The following is a 24,068-nucleotide window of genomic DNA, read 5'->3' as shown; positions in this document are numbered from 1 at the left end:
CTTGGACCTCACTGAACTAACATTGTTAGAAAAGACGTCACAGTGAACTGTTTCTGTTTCAGTGAGTTGAATTGTTTTGGCTAGGTGGCACTAAAATGTTGTTCTAAATTTTTTTTGTTTATTGTAAATTTTATCATTGTTTTGGGTTTGCTAAATTGTGGATAGCAATTAAAAGGTTGTTGTTTTAAGATTATTATATAACATTGGTATTGTTTGACAGATACTAGTTTATCTAATATAAATAGGAACACTGAGTCCTAAAACAAATTCTCTAAGAAGCAGCATACGGAATTTGTGGTCATGAATGCAAATATTTTAATAAGGATGGAAAATAAAGCTGCAACTGGCTTTAAAGAAACAATTAAAACAAAGATAATCAAGAAGGTAAACCACCAATACCTTCACCCAACTCTTTGTCTGGCCCAGAGAAGTTTACGACCATGCAGGGAGACATGAAAGAGATGCAGAATACTCTATTAACTGCCATAGCACAGTTGACTGGCAAAGTGGACAATATATGAGAACAGATGGCAGAGATTAAACAAGAGCTCCTAGAGAACAGAAAACAGACAGCAGAGACTAACAAAGCTTTAAAACTACTGGATGCACAGGTGATGGACAATACACAAAAGATGGAACAACTGGGAAAAGAAGAGAATGTTCATGACACTAGATTGCTACAGTTGGAAATAGATAGAGCAGCCTATATGCTGAGGTTCCAAAATGTACCGGAAGAAAAAACTGAAGATCTACAAAAAATACTAAGTGAGGCACTGGCAGCGATTCTACAGGTGACTCCTGAAAGGGTGCAGGAAGAGTTTGATCAAGTTAAATGCGTACCATCAAGCTTTACGAGATGGAATAAATTGCCTAGCAAAATTCACTTGAAACTTACAAGGAAGAGGACCAGAGATGACATTTTGAAGCAAGCAAGGGACAAACCGGTGATGATAGCAGGAAATGATAGCTGGTTGTTTACCTTGACTTCCAGAAAGCTTTTGATAAAGTTCCTCATCAAAGGCTCCTTAGAAAGCTTGAGAGTCTTGGAGTAAAAGGACAGGTCCTCTTGTGGATCAAAAACTGGCTGAGTAATAGGAAGCAGAGAGTGAGTATAAATGGGCAGTCTTCGCAGTGGAGGACGGTAAGCAGTGGGGTGCCGCAGGGCTCGGTACTGGGTCCCATCCTCTTTAACTTGTTCATAAATGATTTAGAGTTGGGAGTGAGCAGTGAAGTGGCCAAATTTGCGGATGACACTAAATTGTTCAGGGTGGTGAGAACCAGAGAGGATTGTGAGGAACTCCAAAGGGATCTGTTGAGGCTGGGTGAGTGGGCGTCAACGTGGCAGATGCGGTTCAATGTGGCCAAGTGCAAAGTAATGCACATTGGGGCCAAGAATCCCAGCTACAAATACAAGTTGATGGGGTGTGAACTGGCAGAGACTGACCAAGAGAGAGATCTTGGGGTCATGGTAGATAATTCACTGAAAATGTCAAGACAGTGTGCGTTTGCAATAAAAAAGGCCAACGCCATGCTGGGAATTATTAGGAAGGGAATTGAAAGCAAATCAGCCAGTATCATAATGCCTCTGTATAAATCGATGGTGCGGTCTCATTTGGAGTACTGTGTGCAGTTCTGGTCGCCGCACCTCAAAAAGGATATTATAGCATTGGAGAAAGTTCAGAAAAGGGCAACTAAAATGATTAAAGGGCTGGAACACCTTCCCTATGAAGAAAGGTTGAAACGCTTAGGGCTCTTTAGCTTGGAGAAACGTCGACTGAGGGGTGACATGATAGAAGTTTACAAGATAATGCATGGGATGGAGAAAGTAGAGAAAGAAGTACTTTTCTCCCTTTCTCACAATACAAGAACTCGTGGGCATTCGATGAAATTGCTGAGCAGACAGGTTAAAACGGATAAAAGGAAGTACTTCTTCACCCAAAGGGTGATTAACATGTGGAATTCACTGCCACAGGAGGTGGTGGCGTCCACAAGCATAGCCACCTTCAAGAAGGGGTTAGATAAAAATATGGAGCAGAGGTCCATCAGTGGCTATTAGCCACAGTGTGTGTGTGTGTGTGTGTGTATATATATATATATATATATTTGGCCGCTGTGTGACACAGAATGTTGGACTGGATGGGCCATTGGCCTGATCAAACATGGCTTCTCTTATGTTCTTATGTTCTTAAATTTGGTGAAAATCTTGAGAGAGGTACCATGGCCAGTGAGACAAAAGAGGAGAGAATATCAAACTTTGACAAGCTTTCTGAGAGAAAGAGGTGTACCCTTTAATGCTAATGCTGGAAGGTTTAATCTTTACCTATGAAGAGAAGAGATGTCTGATAAATTCCATCTTTAAAGCTCAGAATTTTTTTGGATAGAGTGAAAGAAAAAGAGGGGAAAGAAAAGAAGGAAGAGGAAGAAAAAGGCTCTGATGAAGAGGACCCAAATGAACCACGGAAATATCCAACAAGATTACAGACTAAAAAAGATTTAAAAGATAGTGATAAGAAAACTCATAATGGCATCAATAATCTCTATTAATGTGAATAGACTTCTCCTGTAAAAAGGAGAAAGACCTTTAGATATTTGGCAAAATTGGAAATGGATATAATTTGTTTGCAAGAAACCCATATTATAGCTAAAGACCAACACCTTATGGAAAACAAGAAACTTGGCAGTTTGTTTGTAGCAACAGACAGTAATAAAAAGAAAAGGGTTGTGGCAATTTATGTTAAGGATGAATTTAATCCATAATTACAGTATGCTTCTGAAGATGGAAGAATCCTTTTACTGGAAGTCATTCTTTTACTGGAGGAATCCTTTTACTGGAAGACAAAAAACACATAAGCACACTAAAATTAAAAGTCCTCAACTACCAACAAGTTTTTGGAAGTCAGTAGAAGAACTGGACCTGGTTTTGATGTATGGAGAACAAAATATCCAAATTTGAAAGATTTTACATACTATTCTGCCAGTCATCAAACGTGGTCAAGAATTGATATGTGTTGGCTTTCTACAAACTTGGTTAAAGATCTAGTTGAGACAGAAATTCAAACAAGAGATAGATCATAGCCCTGTAATGGTAAAACTCAAAGGCGCACGAATGAGAAGAGTGTGGAGGTTAAATATTTCTATTTTAAAAAACAAAGATTTTCTTAAAAGAATCCAAAGCTGAAATGGAAGTCTTTTAAAAAAAGAATATAACTCAAGATGTTAAGATGCAAGTAGTTTGGGACATTGCTAAAGCATATTTTAGGGGTCTTGCAGTCAGACACAGTGGAAAGAAGAAAGAAAAAAAGAATTTAAAATTTTCAAAAATTAATGTCCCAAGCAGGAAAAGCTGAAAAGAATTTAAAAGTGCAACCGACAAGACAGGAGTTTCAAAATAAGGTTAAAGAAGCACAGCATCAACTTAATTTACTACTTATAGACGAGATGGAGAAAAAATTGAGATTTGCTAGACTAAACTTTTTTGGACATGCTAATAAACCTGGAAAGTGGTTGGCTTATAGAATGAGAAAAGAGAATGCCAAAAGAATAATACCAGTATTGAAAGATGAGAATAACAGAAAGTTCAAAGGCAGGAGATATGCCAAATTGTGGAACAATTTTATAAAAAACTATATGAAGACAAACAAGTTTAAAAGGCAGATTTAGAATATATTAGGCAAAATAATCTTAATAAATTTACTAAAGAACAACAAAAAATTTTAAATGAACCAATAACGAAAAGGGAAGTGAGAGACACATTGACATCTCAAAAGTATGGTAAAGCTCTGGATCCAGATGGTCTACCTGCTGAGTTTTATAAAGCTTATGAGGAGCCCTTACTGTTACCATTCAAACGTCTCCTTGAAAGGATTCAAGATGATATTGGATAGAGGAAGCTCAAATACCAGTTTCATGGCAAGAAGCTACAATATCTCTAATTCCAAAAGAAGGTGCAGATTTGAAAGATATAAAAAACTATCGGTCAATCTCTCTTTTAAATGTAGACTATAAATTTTTTGCAGCAATACTGGCACAGCGTCTAAAGAAGGTCCTACAATCCACAATACAACAAGATCAGGCAGGTTTTCTTCCTAGAAGATCCTTAAAAGACAATGTCAGAACAGTTTGTAATATAATGGAATATAATAATAATAATAATAATAATAATAATAATAATAATAATAATAATAATAATACTTTTTATTTGTATCCCGCCCTCCCCACCAGGGCAGGCTCAGGGCGGCTCACAACATACGAATATAATATACAATAAAACCATACATAGTAAATACAGTTACAATTATAAAATCAGCATTAAAACATTAGCAACTTACATTAAAATTAACATTGTGGTGCTGTAACTTAGGTTTTTAGTAAAATTCAGTGACTAAAATATGTCCAGCGAGACTTTCTTGACTCGGCATTAGATGAAGGCTATTTTGAAGAGGTAGGTCTTACAGGCCCTGCGGAATTGGTCTAAACATCGCAGGGCCCGTACCTCCTCCGGGAGTTGATTCCACAGCAGTGGGGCTGCAATGGAGAAGGCCCGATCCCGGGTGGTCTTCAATCTGGCCTCTCTTGGCCCAGGATATTATGAGAGTCATCCAGAGAAACAACTGGCATTAATATGTTTGGATGCACAGAAGGCCTTTGATAATGTTCGTTGGCAATTTATGTTGCAACAATTGAAGGGAATGGAATGTGGTGAAAATTTCCTGAGAGCAACAGAAGCAATATATTCCTCCCAAAAGGCAAGGATGATGGTGAGTGGTGAATTAACAGAAGCAACTGATATTCAAAAGGGTACAAAACAAGACTGCCCACTATCACCACTCCTTTTTATCTTGTGCTTAGAGATACTGAATAACCAAATAAGAGAAGATACAAGTATTAAGGGAGCGATGGTTAAAGGTGAACAATATAAATTGAGACCTTTTGCAGATGATCTGGTTTTTATACTAGAGCAGCTGACAGATTCAATTGACAGGCTTATAAACAAGATTAACCAATTTGGTTGCTGGGCTGTTCTGAAGATCAACTACCATAAAACAAAATTTCTGACGAAGAATATGACGATAGAGCAAATCCAACTTCTCCAACAAAAATCAGGATTTTGTATGAGAAAAGAATCAAATATTTAGGTGTATACATCTCAAACAAATGTAGCAGTTTAAAAATGGATAACTATGATAAACTACTCAAAGAAAATAAAAAAGATTTGAGAAAATGCCATGATTTGAATTTATCTTTGGTGAGAAGAATAGCCTCAATAAAGATGAATTTATTTTTTATTTTATTTTATTCGATTTATATCCCGCCCTACCCCACCGAGGCAGGCTCAGGGCGGCTTACAACACAAAAACTAACAACTCAATTTAAATACCTTAATAATACATTGATAATTATAATTATACAATAAAATACATATAAAATACATAAAAACATGTAAAACTCACTTCAGTATGTGCTATGCTACCTTCTTTAAATCAATTCTTCAATATTCCAGTATTAAAAATCTGATGTTCGAGATTTGAATATTCAGGCATTTCGATAACAATGAATTATATGCCAAATTGAAGAGGGCTGTTTTGCAGGCCCTGCGAAACTGTTCAAGGTTCCGCAGGGCCCTTACCTCCTCCGGGAGCTGATTCCACCAACAGGGAGCTGCAATCGAGAAGGCCCTGTCTCTGGTCACTTTCAGACGGGCCTCCTTAAGTCCAGGGATTGTAAAAAGGTTTTGGGACCCCGATCTCAGCACTCTCTGGGGAACATGTGGGGAGAGACGGTCCCTAAGGTAGGCAGGTCCCAGGCCATAAAGGGCTTTAAAGGTCATGACCAGCACCTTGTACCGAACTCGGTATGTTATCGGCAGCCAGGGCAGTCTCCGAAGCCCCGGCTGAATGTGCTCCCACCTAGGGAGCCCTAACAACAGCCGTGCAGTGGTATTCTGCACTAGCTGCAACTTCCGGGTTCGGCACAGGGGCAGCCCCATGTAGAGGGCATTGCAGTAGTCTAACCTCGAGGTGACCGTTGCATGGATCACTGTTGCCAGGTCGTCGTCCTCCAGGAAAGGAGCCAACTGCCTTGCCCGCCTAAGATGGAAAAATGCGGACTTGGCAGTGGCTGCTATCTGGGCCTCCATAGTTAAAGTAGGCTCCAATAGCACCCCCAGGCTCCTAACCCTGTGCGCCGCTGACAGAGGCACACCATTGAGGGCCGGTAAGGGAATCTCCCTCCCCGGACCACGGCGACCCAGGCAAAGGACCTCTGTCTTCGACGGATTTAGTTTCAGCCCGCTCAGCCTGAGCCATCTAGATACGGCCTGCAATGCCAGGTCCAGGTTTTCTGGGACACAAGCAGGCCGGCTGTCCATAAGTAGATAGAGCTGGGTGTCATCAGCATACTGGTGGCAACCCAGCCCATATCTCCGGGCAATCTGGGCAAGAGGGCGCATGTAGATGTTAAACAACATTGGGGAGAGAACTGCACCCTGAGGGACCCTGCAATCCAGCGGGTACCTCCGGGACAGTTCACCCCCAATCGCCACTCTTTGTCCCCGACCCTTGAGGAAATAGGTAAGCCATTGTAGAGCCAACCCCTGAATCCCCACGTCGGCAAGACGGCAAGTCAGCAACCGATGGTCGACCATATCGAACGCTGCCGGTAGGTCTAACAACATCAGTACCGCCGAGCCGCCTCGGTCCAGATGCTGCTGGAGATCATCCACTAGGGCAACCAGCACTGTCTCCGTCCCATGACCCGGGCGAAAGCCCGACTGATGGGAGTCAAGGACGGAAGCATCCTCCAGGAAGCTCTGTAGTTGCAACGCCACTGCCCTCTCAATGAGTTTACCCAGAAAGGGTAAATTCGAGACCGGCCGATAGTGTGCCAATTCGGCCGGGTCCAATGTTGGTTTTTTTAAGAGGGGGCGGACCACTGCCTCCTTAAGAGGTGTTGGAAATTGCCCTTCCATTAGGGATCTATTTATGATATCCCGTATAGGATACCTAAGCTCCCTCTGGCAAGATTTAATAAGCCAGGAGGGGCACGGGTCCGAATTGCAAGTTGTAGGGCGTGCAGATAGGAGGATCCTGTCAACTTCCTCCAGGCTGAGAGCGCCGAAACCATCCAGAATACAGTCTGAAGACAGGCAAGGAGCCTCGGGTCCGCTTACTGTCTCCAATATGGCGGGGGTGTTGCGGCGGAGCAATGCGACTTTATCTGCCAATATTCTGCCAAGACTGCTATTTTTATTCCAAACTATTCCAGTACTCTTAAATCTAGGTATGCTAAAGACAAGACAATAGATTTTAATACAGAACAGTATCCATTTGATAAAATCCTTCTAAGTCCTCAAGAAAAGCTGATTTCTAAGCTTTATGCATACCTATTACAGATGAAGATGCAAGATGAGATAGTAAAAAATTGCATGGTCCAATGGGTGAAAAGCCTGGGTCATAACATCACATTAGATGAATGGGAGAGGTTGTGGAAATTCAACATTAAACTAAGCAAATCTGTAACCTTTAAAGAAAATCTGTATAAGATGTTTTATAGATGGTACATAACTTCACAGAAATTGTGTAAAATGTATACTAACGTGTCTAAAAATGTTGGAAATGTACTAAACATGTGGGTTCTTTTTAACATATGCGGTGGACATGTGAGGTGGTGAAAGACTATTGAAAAATGGTCCATGGGGTTTTTTTTTGGGGGGGGGGACGGTGGCTCAGTGGTAGAGCATCTACTTGGGAAGCAGAAGGTCGCAGGTTCAATCCCTGGCATCTCCAAAAAAGGGTCCAGGCAAATAGGTGTGAAAAGCCTCAGCTTGAGACCCTGTAGAGCCGCTGCCAGTCTGAGAAGACAATACTGACTTTGATGGACCAAAGGTCTGATTCAGTATAAGGCGGCTTCATATGTTCATATGAACTATTACAGAAGATTCTGAAGACACAGATTCAATTCAATCCAGAATTGTTTTTATTGAATATATATCCTGAGGATTACTCTAAAGAGATGAAACATTTGTTGGCACATATTAACACTGCAGCCAAGATTCTTTTGGCGCAAAGATGGAAGCTTCAGGAGATTCCCATGAGAACGGACTTGGTGGGGGAAATTCTGGAAATGACTGAGCTGGACTACTTATCCCAGTTGTTGGCTGGGAAATCTAAGGAAGAAGCAAGAAAATAATGGTTGAAATTCTATATTTGGCTAGATACTCAAAACTCCTAATATTCATCGGTGTGAACTTATATCTCCTTTCTCCTGTATTTTTCATTATAAGATTGCCTTTGTCAGAAATGTCAACTTGAATAGGTACTTTAACAGAAGACTTAAAATATAAATGTATCAAAATGTTGCTGACCTAAAGAAGAGATAATATGTGACCATTTATGTATTCTAAGAAAATATACTAGATACAGACTTGTATTCTATGAAAGTATATTGCATGCAGATCAAATCACATTTATAACTATAATTTCTTATTCCCCTTTACCCCTTACTCTCAATTTCTGAAAACTAATAAAACTTTTAAAACATGAAAACCTCAGTGCCGGGCCTGGAGTCAACATACCTGTGAACCATGCACCAAACACACAGAATGCTGAGAAACTTGCAATTTCAAATATTAATTGTGCATACTCAAAGATGAAGAAGATGGCAAACAAAAAGTTTAGATCTTAGCCCCTAGTATATGTTGTCACCATGCAAATATTGCTGTTACTAGGAGATTTCTTTACTGATGGCCATGGAGAAGGCATAAGAAAATTTGTGTATGTTTTAAATATCGTTACGTTGGTTCTTACTTACAATTTTCCCTGTTTTAAAATGAAGTAAAAATATTAACTGCTATAAATCAAGAGTATACAGCAACAACTTAACATTTTTAAAAGATGAAAACAACCTTTGTTTGAATGTTGAATGGCAAAGACAGCAAAAGGTTCACACACTGGTAATGACAACATGTGAAGCAGAAGAAAACATGTGAAAAAGAAGACAACATGTGAAGCAGAGAGTGAGTATAAATGGGCAGTCTTCGCAGTGGAGGACGGTAAGCAGTGGGGTGCCGCAGGGCTCGGTACTGGGTCCAATGCTCTTTAACTTGTTCATAAATGATTTAGAGTTGGGAGTGAGCAGTGAAGTGGCCAAGTTTACGGATAACACAAAATTGTTCAGGGTGGTGAGAACCAGAGAGGATTGTGAGGAACTTCAAAGGGATCTGTTGAGGTTGGGTGAGTGGGCGTCAACGTGGCAGATGCGGTTCAATTTGGCCAAGTGCAAAGTAATGCACATTGGGGCCAAGAATCCCAGCTACAAATACAAGTTGATGGGGTGTGAACTGGCAGAGACTGACCAAGAAAGAGATCTTAGGGTCGTGGTAGATAACTCACTGAAAATGTCAAGATAGTGTGCATTTGCAATAAAAAAGGCCAACGCCATGCTGGGAATTATTAGGAAGGGAACTGAAAACAAATCAGCCGGTATCATAATGCCCCTGCATAAATCAATGGTGCGGTCTCATTTGGAGTACTGTGTGCAGTTCTGGTCGCCACACCTCAAAAAGGATATTATAGCATTGGAGAAAGTCCAGAGAAGGGCAACTAGAATGATTAAAGGGCTGGAGCACTTTCCCTATGAAGAAAGGTTGAAGCGCTTGGGACTCTTTAGCTTGGAGAAACGTTGACTGCGGGGTGACATGATAGAGGTTTACAAGATAATGCATGGGATGGAGAAAGTAGAGAAAGAAGTACTTTTCTCCCTTTCTCACAATATAAGAACTCGTGGGCATTCGATGAAATTGCTGAGCAGACAGGTTAAAACGGATAAAAGGAAGAACTTCTTCACCCAAAGGTGAAGCGCCGGGATCAGAGGGCAAAGGGAGCGATCCTGGCGCTTGCTGTAAGCATCAGAGCTGAAGCCAGGCAGAAAGGCACAGAGGAAGCACGCTGCCCTCTCCACAGCCGGCGCTCACAAAGCGCTGGGTTTGCGGAGGGGGCGGGTGCTTCCTCCGTGCCTGTCTGCCTGGCTTCAGCTCTGATGCTTACAGCAAGTGCCGGAATTGGAGGGCAGAGGGAGCGAGGCAGGCAGGAGCGGGGGAAGCGGATTGCCCCCCCCCGGAAGGTAGGTACCGGTACCTTCGCTCCATAAGACGCACACACTTTTCCCCCCACTTTTTTTGGGGGGGAGTGCGTCTTATGGTACGAAAAATACAGTAATGCTATTCACAGGTTTCAGTACATATGAACATATGAAGCTGCCTTATACTGAATCAGACCCTTGGTCCATCAAAGTCAGTATTGTCTACTCAGACGGGCAGTGGCTCTCCAGGGTCTCAAATTGAGGTTTTCCTCACCTTTTTGCCTGGACCCTTTTTTGGAGATGCCAGGGATTGAACCTGGGACCTTCTGCTTACCAAGCAGATGCTCTACCACTGAGCCACCGTCTCTCCCCAAGTACATAATGGATAAAGTCGGTGTGCTCACACAGTTCCTGACATTTTGGGGAATTCTACCTGTTCCATTCATCATGGAGTTTTAGTCAAAATGCGTTTCTGAACATATATTTTCCTTCCTGTTATAAAGTAAAGAAAGTATTGGAAATAGTTTGATAATGAATTTAAATCCATGTAAAGGCATCACTGCTATGATCTCACAACTGGGTTCAATCACTGCAGTCTCAATTTTACTACATCTTCCTTTTAGTTTTACCAGGAGGTAATTACCGTGTGTTCCACCCTATGACAGACTTAGGTTCAAACACATCTGTTAAGCATTTATGGACTAAGTGGTTCAGTATGCTAGTAAGGAAATATTGTGTGTCTGATGTACTCCAAATATTGTTTTGATCCCCAATTGACAACTGAGTGGAGGGCCATTACCACAGAGGCAGCAAATTTGACTTCAGGTTTTTCTCAAAGAACTGCTGTGTTCCTAAAGATTACATGAATAAGAATCCCTCAAATTATCATTATTCCTCACTGTTCGCACTAAAATACAGAATAACCTTACATCATGTTGTCATCTTAGTCTATGAAAACTCAAAATGCATTTCCACGCTATTTTGGCTGACCCAAAACAGAGTTTCTGAGCTTCTTTCATGTTACAGTTAAGCTGCACTGGTGACTAGGGTAGAAGGCAAATAAAATCAGGAACAACCAGCTGCTTTAGACCCAGATGCCATCTTGATCCCATTTTAATTTGATTCGCACATCATAAAAATTGGCCCTATAAATCCTAAACTGGACTAGCAAAGTGTCAATTATATAGTATGCAAACCTAAGCAAAAGTAAATACACTATGCAACCGGGAGGGGGGGGGCGCGGAATATGCAGAAGTCTTTATAATTTAAACTAGCCTCAAAAAGTCTCACATAAAAAAAAAAATCACCCTGTCTTAAACTGCTGGAAAAGGAATTTATGTTCCTAAGGCAGAAAAACTTTCAGAAACTGAAGTGAGCAGAGAAAGATAATGAGTTAGGTTGGCAGGCTGCCGACAGAAAATTTCAAGCAACCAAAGATCCAGGCAAGTCACTTCATTGGGGAGAGGTGGCTTAAACGGATAAGAGATATTGTATAAAAATAAAAACAGAATAAGAGAACATTTCTATGATCAGTATTTCCGCATTGATTATATACAAGGGGTGGCCAATGGTAGCTCTCCAGATGTTTTTTGCCTACAATTCTCATCAGCCCCAGCCAGCATGGCTGATGGGAGTTGTAGGCAAAAAACATCTGGAGAGCTACCGTTGGCTACCCCTGTTATATACTATGCTGAATATTGATAGCAGGTAATAAAAAAAACAACTACAGTAATGTGCTGGCTAACAATATTTATTAAAATCATTTTAAAACCTTTGCAAATATCTTTTTGTGCTTCATATTATGACAGATCCATTTTCACATTTCAATATGAGAAAAAAAAGCCCTATGAGCACCCAGATGTAAGCTCATTTCGTCAATGGACTTTCTCAGGAGTAATCTTTCATACAATTCTTCCAGGGTTACCAGCCTTTTTGTTACAACCCTATATAAATGCTCTTCTACACCATCTTCAAGTTCTTTCATCCTGGAATAAACCAAAATACTAGCAAGGCATACCACAAAGCTGAATGGACATACATGATACTTGAGAATTTATATTGTTGAAAAAACTTACCACTCAATAACACTTAAGTGCATGTACTTCTATTAAGAGCTAAAGCCAGTGCAATTTTTTTTTTTACCAGATGCACAGGCCTTCTGGAGTTTGCTAACCTTTAAGGCTCTCTACAATATTTTTATTGGAAGCAAGCTGTTCTTTTGGATGACCAATTGCTCTTCTGCTCTCTATATTTAATTGTTTTTAATTTTTATTTTGAGCAAGCTGAAGAACATTTCTATGATCAGTATTTCCACATTGATTATATACTATGCTGAATGTTGATAGCAGGCAGGGGTGTAGCAAGGATTTTTAAAGTCAGGGGGCACTCTTTCCCATCCACTGCAGGGCTTACCACTTCGAAGAAGCTTTCTGGGGTAGGGGCAAAAGCTGGAGGCTCTGAAAATGGCCAATTTGAGGCAGCCAACTCTAAAACTTTCAGCCAACTCTAAAACTTTGATGTCAAGAAGGGACTGCACCTTGTGTGCAAGCATGGGTTTCCTTCCACCTCCATCTTCCCCCTCCCACTCTGGCACTTTGCAGCTAGCAGCTCCATCCATCCCCCCTCCCAGCCTATTCCAGACAGCTTCCTCTGCCTCCTGCTACTCCACCTCCCTCCTCTCTGCCTGCTGTTTTTGCTGCTGCAGTGCACTGTGTCCTCCTCAGCTCTCCTGGCTCCAGCTGCCACTGATGACACTTCACCAGCTCAGCCAAGGCAAAATAGAGAGGGGAAACAGGCTGCACCCTGGAGGGCCCCGTGGAACTCAGTAGGTAGTGCCCCCACAGCCCCCCCGCCCCCGTGGCTACGGACCTGATAGCAAAGTATAAAATAAGAATACAGTTGCTCATCTCTCATAAGGCAAGCTGTTGAGGCATATTTCACCAGTGCGCTAACATTTGCATAAGAATTTGAGAAGAACCCTCCTGAATCAGCCCATTGGTCCATGTAGTACAGGGGTGGCCAAACTGTGACTTGGGAGTCACATGTGCCTCTCTTACACATATTGTGTAGCTCCCAGAAGTCAAGGAGGAACTAAATGCAGGTTTACTCTCAAATAAGTGTGCTTAGCATGGGGACCTCAGTCACCCACAGGCAGGTGACTATTTCCACCATGCGTGAAGCAGGGAAGGAGGGTAAAATAGGCAGGCTTGCAAGCTCTTCTTCTCCACCAAAGAAGTCACCTGGAGACCTAGAGAAGGGAAAGGGTATGCAAGAGCCAAGGGAGCCACTGGAAGGAGGGAAGGAATTAAAGAGATAAGCACAGGGTCCCCCCCTTATTTTCATTGCTTTTGTAGGAATTGTATTTACTAACTTTGGTGTCAAGGCAAAGAGAGATACATAACGATGCAAATAGTTGTCAGTGATTTATATGGTACATGAGTGTTTCCTTCTACCACTTCTGCCAGAAAATAATTCCTTAACCTTTCCCTATGCTGGCCTTATAGGGGTCTTATTCCCAGTTTTTGTATTTTAAGAAGTCTCCTTCTACCATGGTCGTGTTGTAAAGTGCGCACATATGTATTTTACCTTTCCGTGCAACGAAAGTATTAAGAGTTTTTATAAAGACGTACTGTATGTGTAATATTTGTTCATGTCTTGTGGCTCTCAAACATCAGACTTTATTTTATGTGGCTGTTATGTTAAGCAAGTTGGGCCACCCTGATCTAATACATCATCCTGTTTGACACAGCAGCCAACAAGCTGTCGTAGAAGGAACAACAATCATGACATAAAGTTCAAGGCCTTCCCCAGATGTGCCTGCCCAATCACAATCTGTTCTCTTCCAGGCACAATTCAAAGTGTTAATTTTAATAGTCTAAATAGCTCAAGTTTGATACAATGATTGCCTCCCTCTTCTTTTATTATGGTCTCTCAAACAGGGCCAGACCAACGTCCTGGGACGCCCTAGGCAGACTTGCTGCCTGGCGTCCCCCAAAGCGTCTCCCCCCCCCGCAGCTCCGCACCCCTCCCCTCCCCCTCCCTCCCTTCTCCACGTGTCAACTGCAATGCCAGAACTGGCTCTAATGCGATGTTCCGGCAATCTAAAATCCGCCCCCCCACCGGCGATGACTCGCTCGGCGGGTAAAATCACGCCGCAGGGAATCGCTTACACTCTGTCCGGCGGACCAGCGTCCTGAAAGGGCAGCCTCGCTGTTGCTGATTCCTCACCTCCCCACTCCCTGGATGGGAAAGGAGTCAGCAACAGCGAGACCGCCCTTTCAGGATGCCAGTCCGCTGGACAGAGTGCAAGCGAGGCCCTGCAGCACAGTTTAACCCATCAAGTGAGTCATTGCTGGTGGGGGGGGGGGGCTTTAGATTTCTGGAATGCAGCATTAGAACCAGTTCCAGCATCACAATTGACATGTGAGGAAGGGAGGGAGGAGAAGGAGGCATGGCGGAAAGGGGGGAGGTACGGAGGCGAAGGGAAGGGAAGGGAGGGGCGGCAGTGGTGGTGGGCGGCGGTGGCAGGCAAACCAGGTGCTTGCCTGGGGCACTGGGAGGAGGTGGGGAGCCAAATTTTCCATGCTCAACCTCCCGGCGCCCTAGGCAACCACCTAGCTTTCCTAGTGGGAGAGCCGGCCCTGCTCTCAAATCAACCAAGAACAACCAATCAATAAAATCATCAGTGCATCAGATTATCTTCAATGCAAAAAAAGTACAGATGCACTTTCAGTGACTGCCTCTATCCCTAATCCCTACAAATTATGAAATGTATAGTGTAGTGATTAGAGTGCTGGACTAGTATGATCCAAGTCTCAATCCATATTCTGCCAATGAAGCTTTCTGGATGACCTTGCGCCAGTCACATACTTTCCACTGAACCTTTCTTTTCCTTTTCAGTTCCACCGATCACTAGATCTTGAGCAATGACTAAAAGAGTACTCAATTAGTATCTAAAGGAAAATATGATAGACATGAATTTAAGCAAGCATTTAGGCTATATTCAGATCACTGTCTAGCATCAGATTTGATTTTTTGGATTTTTATCCCACCCTCCCCTACAAATGGGGCTCAGGGCGGGTTACATCAAAAAACCAACAATAGAACAGCTAAAAACAATAAAAACATTACTACAGCTGATGGTGAAATAAATAACTTCCAGAGAAAAGATCTCAAACACAAGTGTGCTTGATAATAGACCCTTCAGATGGTAAAATTGAAGCAAATAAGGCAGGACAGAGAAGGCCAATGTTAAGAGGTATCCACCTCCTTGGTAGTGCAGGGATGGGTTCGGGAATTCGACTCCCAGCCCTTGGTGGGGCACCGTTAACATAGGGAATAACATCCATTTGAGTATTGAACAATAAATGTGATAATAGATGTAAAACCCATCAATTTCTAAAAACAGTATAAAAGGAACATTCCAGAATTTTATGAGATGAAGTATCATTTTTACCCAGGCCACAAGGACAAAAGCAATCGGAATATGGAATATTATAAAACTTCCCGTGCAATACCTCAGAATACCCTAGCATGTTACCTGTCCCGAGCCTCTAAGGTAGGGAGCTCGATACATCTCAGTGAACAAAGGGATCCTTTAAAATTTTTCACATCTTCTGTCCATCCAGTTCCCATCCAGAGATCCCCCCAAACATCTACCCAGCTTCCAACAAAGCTCATGTTTCCCCATGCACACTGTGGTACTGTCCTAGTGAAAATTCTTTTCCCATCCCCAAAATCCCATCCCACATTCCTAATACTAAACGTATTCTATAGCCCTACCACAATCACATCAATATTTGATCATCTCTCACACATGAAAGTGTATCTCCCCTCTTGAAAGTTCTGTATCCTCCTGTCAAATCCCCTCTACTCTTCAAGAAAATGCAACTCACACACTTCATCATACAGTCAACGTACATGTTCCCAATTTTATATCACTCAGAAAGCATGAAAAGTTGATCCAGGAGTCACCCATGTATTCCACTATCATCACTTGTCTGCTATATCCCAAACTATAATCAGTTAAATTAACAATGAAGAATGTGCTGAGTATTAAATAGTTCACAAAACAATATCACACCAGTTTAAATAGAACTTACTAGGTGCTTTGTGTGTTTAAAGAAGAACAATCACACATCACAGAGCCAAAATAAGATTTTTTTTAAGCCTGCCTCTAGGCATGCGTTTTGAAAATCTTAGCTAGCACCTGGATTGTAGTGGAGTTAATATGTCCTAACTAGTAACTGGCTGGGTTTTCTGTATAATTAATACAACAAAGAACCTATGTTTTGTTCTCTCTATATAATGAATGCTTATAGAAAAGTATTTACTGCCTATACTTATATTAGGCTGCTGCTGTGTACACACACCACAAAACCACTCCTCACAATCAGATGGAATCAGATCGGGGGGGGGGGGCGCGGAGGCGGGTCTGTAGCAGGAAAAAGAGATCAGCAGAAATGATACACAAATACACACATCCTATTTTTTGCACAAGTTCCTGTTATCATTGAACAAAAATTCATGCAAGACTGAAGGGAGGAGGCTTCCCACTGCAGCATCCCGTGCTGCATCCCAAACAGTCGTTAAGGCCCTTGCTATAACTTATAGGAGTAGGGCATGGGGGACCACAGAACCAATGGTAAAAGCAGCAAAGTTCCCTGCTATTTCCATTTTGACATGTAACCGGTACTTATGTATTCTTCCCTCTTGCAAATACTGCTTTTCCTCCTTCTGTCATCAACCCATCCTGTTAATGCCAAAGTACTGTCAATGTCTTTTCAAAACAGGAGACTCACAACTACATAACCTTATGTTGTTCTTCCCAGTTTAAAAAAATCCTGTGGACTGAAGCGCACACCTCTCTCTTTTTTTCTTCCTCTCCTTGTTTTCAAGGACCAGTACTCCTTGATATTATAATAATGCACACACAACTGCCCTGGTACTGCACTGCTGTTTTCCATTTGGAGGAAGCAACATGGGTAAACAGGACAGGTACAACCTCAGCAGTTTACTTTGGCCAATGGTTATTTTTCAAGACATTAGCCAAACAGAGATTACTTAGACATAAAAGTAAAACTGCCAAGTTGTTAGAGTAATCAAAAAGTGAAACATTATAGCCTGGACCCAAAAGCACTAAGGGTGGCTTAGAATTATTATTTCTACTCTTCCTCTAAAAACCACGTGATAGAGGAGTGTTGCAGTTAAAACTGCACTAGCACAATAATATAGGGGGTCCACATAAAAGGATTATCTGGGCTCAGGAACAATGGGACACTCAAGATATCGTGAAAAATGACAATATATGATAGCATTGGATACAAATGGGTCAAAATTCCACTGAGCTGCTGAATCTTTTTTAGGCACTGTCATGTCTAGAAGCTCATATAGCTTCTTGGAAATGAAATAAATACTACCTTTTGCAAAGTAAGAAAAAGAATTTAGATAGAAGAGAACCTAAAAATGGGGAAAATTGCACGTCAAGGACAGGGCAGATGGAAAAACAGGGATACAAGCATAATTACTTTTCAAACTCAAAGATATAAGGAAAGAAACAGGCAGCCAAGTATGAACTTTCCCCAGATGACTGTTGATTTTTGTCACCCTTGTTTTGTATGTTTTTCTTTTTACAATATCCAAGTAAAATGCTATGTTTACAAGTAAATTACCCAAGAAGAGAAACTACAAGGAAGGGGAACTCTCATTTCCATAGCTATGGCTTTCTCTGACCTCCTCTTGCAACAGCCCAATTGCCATTTGACCACCGGTTATTGCACACCAGTTATTTATGTTTTTTTATTTGCTTTTTGCAATATCTGTTCATGCTCCGATGTCTCAGGTAAGGGTTACAGGGGCAGCTGCCAATTTTGAGGAAGATAATTTTAGATTTTTCTGCAAGCTTGGAAGTCTCCCCAGATTTACAGAACACTACATGATAGCAGTGGCTTGCCATACTGGACAGATTTGGTAATCCCCAGACACCTTTTGCTATTAAATATAGTGAGGAAAATGTTAAATAAACTAGTCCACACACTGGACAACATCTGTACACTGTATCCATTTCAAGATGTCAAAGGCCAACTGAGCATAGAAAGAGTTATTAATTTGTTTCTAACTTGTTTCTGAGAGCTAGAAATATTATGCCCCACTATGCTATAACACCTGCTTCTTGCTCTAGAAATACAAAATTCAGACAATGCTATTTTTGTGACTTATATGGTATATGTTTACTTAGTTTTAAAAACCACAACTGTTTCTGTCACAAGCACTTTTTTTGAACTGGAGGGGGAAGTGGGTCCAAATTACAAATGTTAAATTGGTCTATAGTTCATTATCCCCTCCCCTACCCAGTACAGTACAGGATATAATTGGAACTATTCCTGCTTCCAATTTTTGGCAAGTCTTTGAAAATAAGGTTTGAAGCAGAACAGAAGAACGGAGCCATTGATAGAAACCACAACTCCAAAATTGCAACCCACCACTCTGCTTAGTGGAGTACAACCAATGAAGTTGTTAGATGATTGCAACACCAATCTAAGCATGGTCAAAATGAAAGCCCATGACTTTTTATATAAGATCAGGACACAGGAGTGCTTGCCTCTCATTCCATAATGAAATCCACAGTAAATTTAAACCATAAGGGATGATACATACAAGTAATATTTCCTAAAAAGGCGTTGGTAGATCTTGAAAAAATATCCTGCTGAATCTGCAGCAGTGGCTGCTGGAAAACATAACCTCAAGCTTCTAATTAAGTTGCTCTGCGAAAGAAAGCAGTATCATTTCTCCCTACTCTGAAATGTGAAAAAGCCACCCCCTCAAATAAGAGATGGTACTCTGGTGTATTAAAAATGAAGTAGCTACAAAGCTAATGAGGAACAGACTTGTCAGTATACATGGCCACACAGATACACACACACAAATCTCAATTTTAAAGATAACTGAAAATGTATAGCTATTTCCTTCTCTGGCAGACAGAAGTACAACTAGAAATTTTAAAACAGCAGCCCTTTTGTGCCAGCATGCTGTGTTATGTTTATACTACTGCAGATAAACCAAATGATTAAACAAATACATAGCACAGCACCATTTTTGCATTAGAGTATTACAAAAATAGTAAAGTAGTTGCAGAACACAGGGCTGAAGTCATTTAATTGTTACAGTTGGTATCAACAGGAATTTAACACAGAGAATATCTGGCATAATCAAGCAGAAAAGAACAATATCATTATACTTTGCACTTACCATACAATCCCACCCAGAGTTATTACAGGTTGACTCCACTGAATTCAGAGGCATGAAGACATTTTTTCATAGGATGTCAATTAGACTTTTCCTCTCATTGATAAAATATTCAAGGAGTTACATTTTGAAGCTTCACTTATAAGTGAGACTTAATATGCCGATACTATCATCAAACTCCAGAAACTTGTTGCACATTTGCTATTTTTGTAGAACATTTTTAAGTCAATATCTTCATAAAAAATTTTTAAAACCCTTCTCTAACCCTATTTTATCTCAAGTGGGGATATCTATTTCATACTCCTATATCTGGAAATCCCCCAAGGTGGGGCCTGGAGATCTCCTGCTTTTACAACTGATCTCCAGCTGGCAGAGATCAGTTCCCCTGGAGAAAATGGCTGCTTTGAAGGATGGACTCTATGGCATTGTACCATGCTGAGGCTCCTCTCCTCTCCTCCCCTCCCCTCCCCTCCCCAAACCCTACCCTCTCCCGGATCCACCCCCAAAGTCGCCAGGTATTTTCCAACACAGACCTGGCAATTCTAGTTTTTATAGATATAGGGCTGGATCACTAACTTAGCATGTTAATAGATCTTTCCCAATTTCCTCAGATGCCCTCTGTAAGCACTAAAAAGGGGGTGGAAGACCCAGATAGAGAAATAGTCACATGACATGAATAGTTCCAATGACCTGAGGGTGGGGCTCTTTTTCTAGCAGGAGCTCCTCTGCATATTAGGCCATGCCCCGATGTAGCCAATCCTCCAAGAGCTTAGAGGGGTCTTCGTACAGGGCTTACTGTAAGCTCCAGGAGGATTGGCTACATCAGGGGTGTGTGGCCTAATATGCAGAGGAGCTCCTGCTAGAAAAAGAATCCTGCCTGAGGGAGACATAATGAATCACCCCTCTCTGCTTCTTACACCACCACAGAATCACATGCTGGTGGAAATGCCACTAGTTGAAGGTAGGCTTGCCAATCCCCAGGTTCCAGCGGGGGTTCTTCAGCTTTCCCAGGCTCCTTCCTGCACCCAGTCAGCTGGCCAGCTGGGGGAAGCCCCACCCCCACAGCCACCATGTGACTTTCCACCTCTGGAGGCTTCAGTCTCCGATTGAAAGGCTTCCTCTTGGGATGGTGTGTCTGTGTTACTTTGAAGAAGTTGGCAGCAACTCATGAGTAGAGATGCCAATCCCTTGCTTCAGAGTTGCCAGAAAGGGGGGGGGGGAATGTCTACTGGACGCTTCGTTATTCCCTATGTGGAGATCAATTCTCATAGGGTATAATGGGGAATTGATCTGGAGGTATCAGGAGCTCTGGGGGGCTGTTTTTTGAGGTAGAGGCACCAAATTTTCAGTATAGCTTTTAGTGCCTCTCCCCAAAATACCCCACAAGTTTCTAAATGATTGGACCAGGTCCAATTTTATGAGCCCCAAAAGAAGGTGCCCCTATCCTTCATTATTTCCTATGAAAGGAAGGCATTTAAAAAGGTGTGGTGTCCCTTTAAAATGTGATGGCCAGAACTCCCTTTGAGTTCAATTATGCTTGTCACACCCTTGCTCCTGACTCCGCCCCCAAAGTCTCCTGGCTCTACCCCCAAAGTCTCCTGGTTCCACCCCCAAAGTCCCCAGATATTTCTTGAATTGAACTTGGCAACCCTAGTTGAAGGAGCAAGAGAGATGATTTGTAGAATACCAATTTATATATGTCAACAGTTGTGTCATTCCTACTAATACTAGGTTGGTGTTTCCCAAAGCACAGCAGATTTAACAAGCACAGATAAACTCTTTTAACAGTGCTCTTTTTCTATGTTAGATAACAATGGAATATAATTTCTTTTAAACATTTCTAACTGCTAAAGAATTACAAAGTGGCATGCAACAATTTCTCATTAAAGTCATATGAAATTTAAATTATGTTTACGTTTAATTCGATTTATACCCCACCCTCCCCGCCAAGGTGGGCTCAAATTAAACAAAGTGGGGGACCCTGCACAAAGTATTAAAGCCTAAAATAAAACTACAAGCCAAGTATAAGCATAAAATAAGCATTAACTTGCAAAAACGTCACTCTTAAACAAGCCACTTTAACCAGGAAAATAACCTAAGAGGGAAGGGGCAAAAAGACCTTTTATAGGGGAGAGGATTCCATAGTCTTGGTGCCACTACTGAGAAGACCATCTCTCACATAACCATATACTGAATCACAGACCGGGAAGGAACAGAGAGCTGAGCAAAGCAAAATCTCATGATGTAAACCAAGGACTTGAGGGTACACAAGAATTAACATGGAAGCACTCCACTGTCCATCTCCTGGCAGAGGTCATTAATTTAGATTATCAAGATCATTTTTACAACAAACCAGGATACAAATCAAACTGAAAAGGATCCAGAGAATTCATTACCTCCAAAAATCCTAAAAGCTGAGACGCTATTATCTGCTCAGACCCATTAAAAGTAATGGAACAGAGAGGTAAACAGGAAAATAAAAAAACAGAAAAATATCCTTACCTTGCCATTCCAAGACTGGAAAAGTTGGATGGAACAATCAAGACATCAAGTCTGGGAAACGGATGGGTACCAAGCAGAGCATAAGCTGCTGAGAGGCACTGAGGAATCAGCTGTAGAACTTTCTCACAAGATTCCTTAAGGCACCAAGGAGCAAAGAGCCGATGAGGAATGACCTTCTGTGCAGCAGCCAAAGGATCTTGAAAACGGCAAGGATATGGTGAGTGACCACAAGCCTTTTCAAACATCCTAAGAATAACAAATAAAATAGAATGGTTTAGTTTGAAATTTCTAATAAGCACAGTTAAAGAACAGCTTCTAAGCACACTAAGACAATGCAGTTATGAAGTGTTGTGGACGTTTAGTAAGCTACTTCAGCAACAATCCATTTGGATAAGAAAGGTTATTTCTTCATTTTCATTTGTGGTATAAAAGATTGTCTGTCATAGTGATAAACAAGAAAGCCAATGTGGTATAGTGGTCAGACAAGGCTCTAGAAGAACTAGGTTTGAATCCCCACTCTGGGCATCCTTGGGCCAGTCACACACAATCAGCCTAAGCTCCCTCAAAGATTTACTGTGTGGATAAAAAGAAGGAAAGTGATGTCAGGTTTCCATTGAGAGGAGAGGTAGGGTTCAAATGATGTTAATTAATAAATAACTAAAATAAACATATTGAGTGGCACAGAATCAGAGGTGAAAGTAAGCCAGTATTGGCTAGTATAGGGTAGTTGTCAGAAAATGGATGAAGCAACAGCCATGAGTAGGTTTGATAACTGGGAGTGGGTGTTTCCATGTTCCTGTCTGGCAACTGCTATTGGAAGCTTTCATAGTTTGGCAAGACTCCCACTGCTTGGAAGCAAAACAAAAAGGGGTCCACAATGGAGGGGAAGACCAGGACTGTAACCAGTGCTGCGGAAGCAGGCAGCACTCTGTGTTGAGGAGGAGGAGGAGAAGGAGGAGAAGGAGGAGAAGGAGGAGAAGAAGGAGAAGAAGAAGATGATGATGATGATGATGATATTGGATTTATATCCCGCCCTCCACTCCGAAGAGTCTCAGAGCGGCTCACAATCTCCTTTACCTTCCCCCCCCACAACAGACACCCTGTGAGGTGGGTGGGGCTGGAGAGGGCTCTCACAGCAGCTGTCCTTTCAAGGACAACCTCTGCCAGAGCTATGGCTGACCCAAGGCCATGCTAGCAGGTGCAAGTGGAGGAGTGGGGAATCAAACCCGGTTCTCCCAGATAAGAGTCCGCACACTTAACCATTACACCAAACTGGCTCTCCCAGTTCCCCACCCCAATTTCCCCCTTTAATTATGATTTCATGCAATAGGACTTTTATTCTGGGCAGTGGAAGCAGCTTCTGCAGCTGCTGCTTCCACAACTGTTTCTTTTGCATTTGAAAATTCTTTTATCTCCACTCCCTTCCTCTGCCCCAATTCCAACCCTGGTGAAGACGGCATGTGGAGGGTGTCCTTCACAGCTGCTTCCAACAACACAAGGAGGCTGCGCAAGATCTGAAGAGGGTTTTCTCTCCCCTGCCCCCATGCTCCCCTTTCCCTGAACTTTCCAGAGTGGTTTAATATGCTGTAAACTGAGCTGCAGTAAGTAGCAGCAAGGTAAAACTACAATAGGACATCTCTACAGGGGATCTTGGTTTTGAGAGGGTAGGGGAAGGAGTTTGAGAGTGAGAAGGTAGAAGGGAGGGAGGAAGGGTGTCTGTGGCTGTCCCTGCCTGGCTGCCTGTCTCCTCTACTATGAGGTCCACTAATTAAATTAATGTTAATTAACTTTGATTTAATTGGCCACTGCCCTCTATGGACTCCAAATGCCCCCAATGAAAATGTTCCTAGCTACAGGTTTGGGGGAGATGCTTACTTAGAGGCCTGGTTTACTGACATATGGCTTGGTTGTCTTGCTTGAGACTCTAGTCAATTACCTTGCAGGCATCTTTCTGATAGCCACGAACTGCATTCCTGCAATAGGTCAATATTAAAGCACAGTCAAAGTCAACAAGCATAGAAAGAATGTCATGGTTTCGGAGGAGAGGAAAATGGAGTGTGTAGTTAGTGCCTGATCTCTTAACCACTGTTAAGAAATCAGCATTTACATCTGCACCAAGCTTGCATCTGTTTATCATCTGTAAAATGCAGGCCAATAAATTCTTAATACAGGGGATGTTCTGACTGATGTTTCCAATTTTGAGTTAGGAATGTATTAATAGCATCATATTTCAAATTCCTTTGAAC

At 41.9% G+C, this 24,068-nt stretch overlaps 1 protein-coding gene across 1 annotated transcript in view; it reads right to left on the bottom strand.

Annotated features, from left to right (window-relative positions):
* Positions 1 to 24,068, bottom strand: part of AOPEP (aminopeptidase O (putative)) — a 392,059-nt gene that overhangs the window by 340,569 nt on the left and 27,422 nt on the right. Inside the window, exon 5 of the mRNA XM_060235458.1 lies at positions 21,823 to 22,068. Coding sequence (XP_060091441.1) covers positions 21,823 to 22,068 — 246 coding nt within the window. The remainder of the gene's footprint in view (positions 1 to 21,822; positions 22,069 to 24,068) is intronic.

The sequence above is a fragment of the Heteronotia binoei genome, chromosome 4 (assembly GCF_032191835.1).
Source record: "Heteronotia binoei isolate CCM8104 ecotype False Entrance Well chromosome 4, APGP_CSIRO_Hbin_v1, whole genome shotgun sequence".
In the NCBI taxonomy this organism is placed as follows: domain Eukaryota; kingdom Metazoa; phylum Chordata; class Lepidosauria; order Squamata; family Gekkonidae; genus Heteronotia; species Heteronotia binoei.
This window is presented reverse-complemented; position numbering and strand designations above follow the sequence as displayed.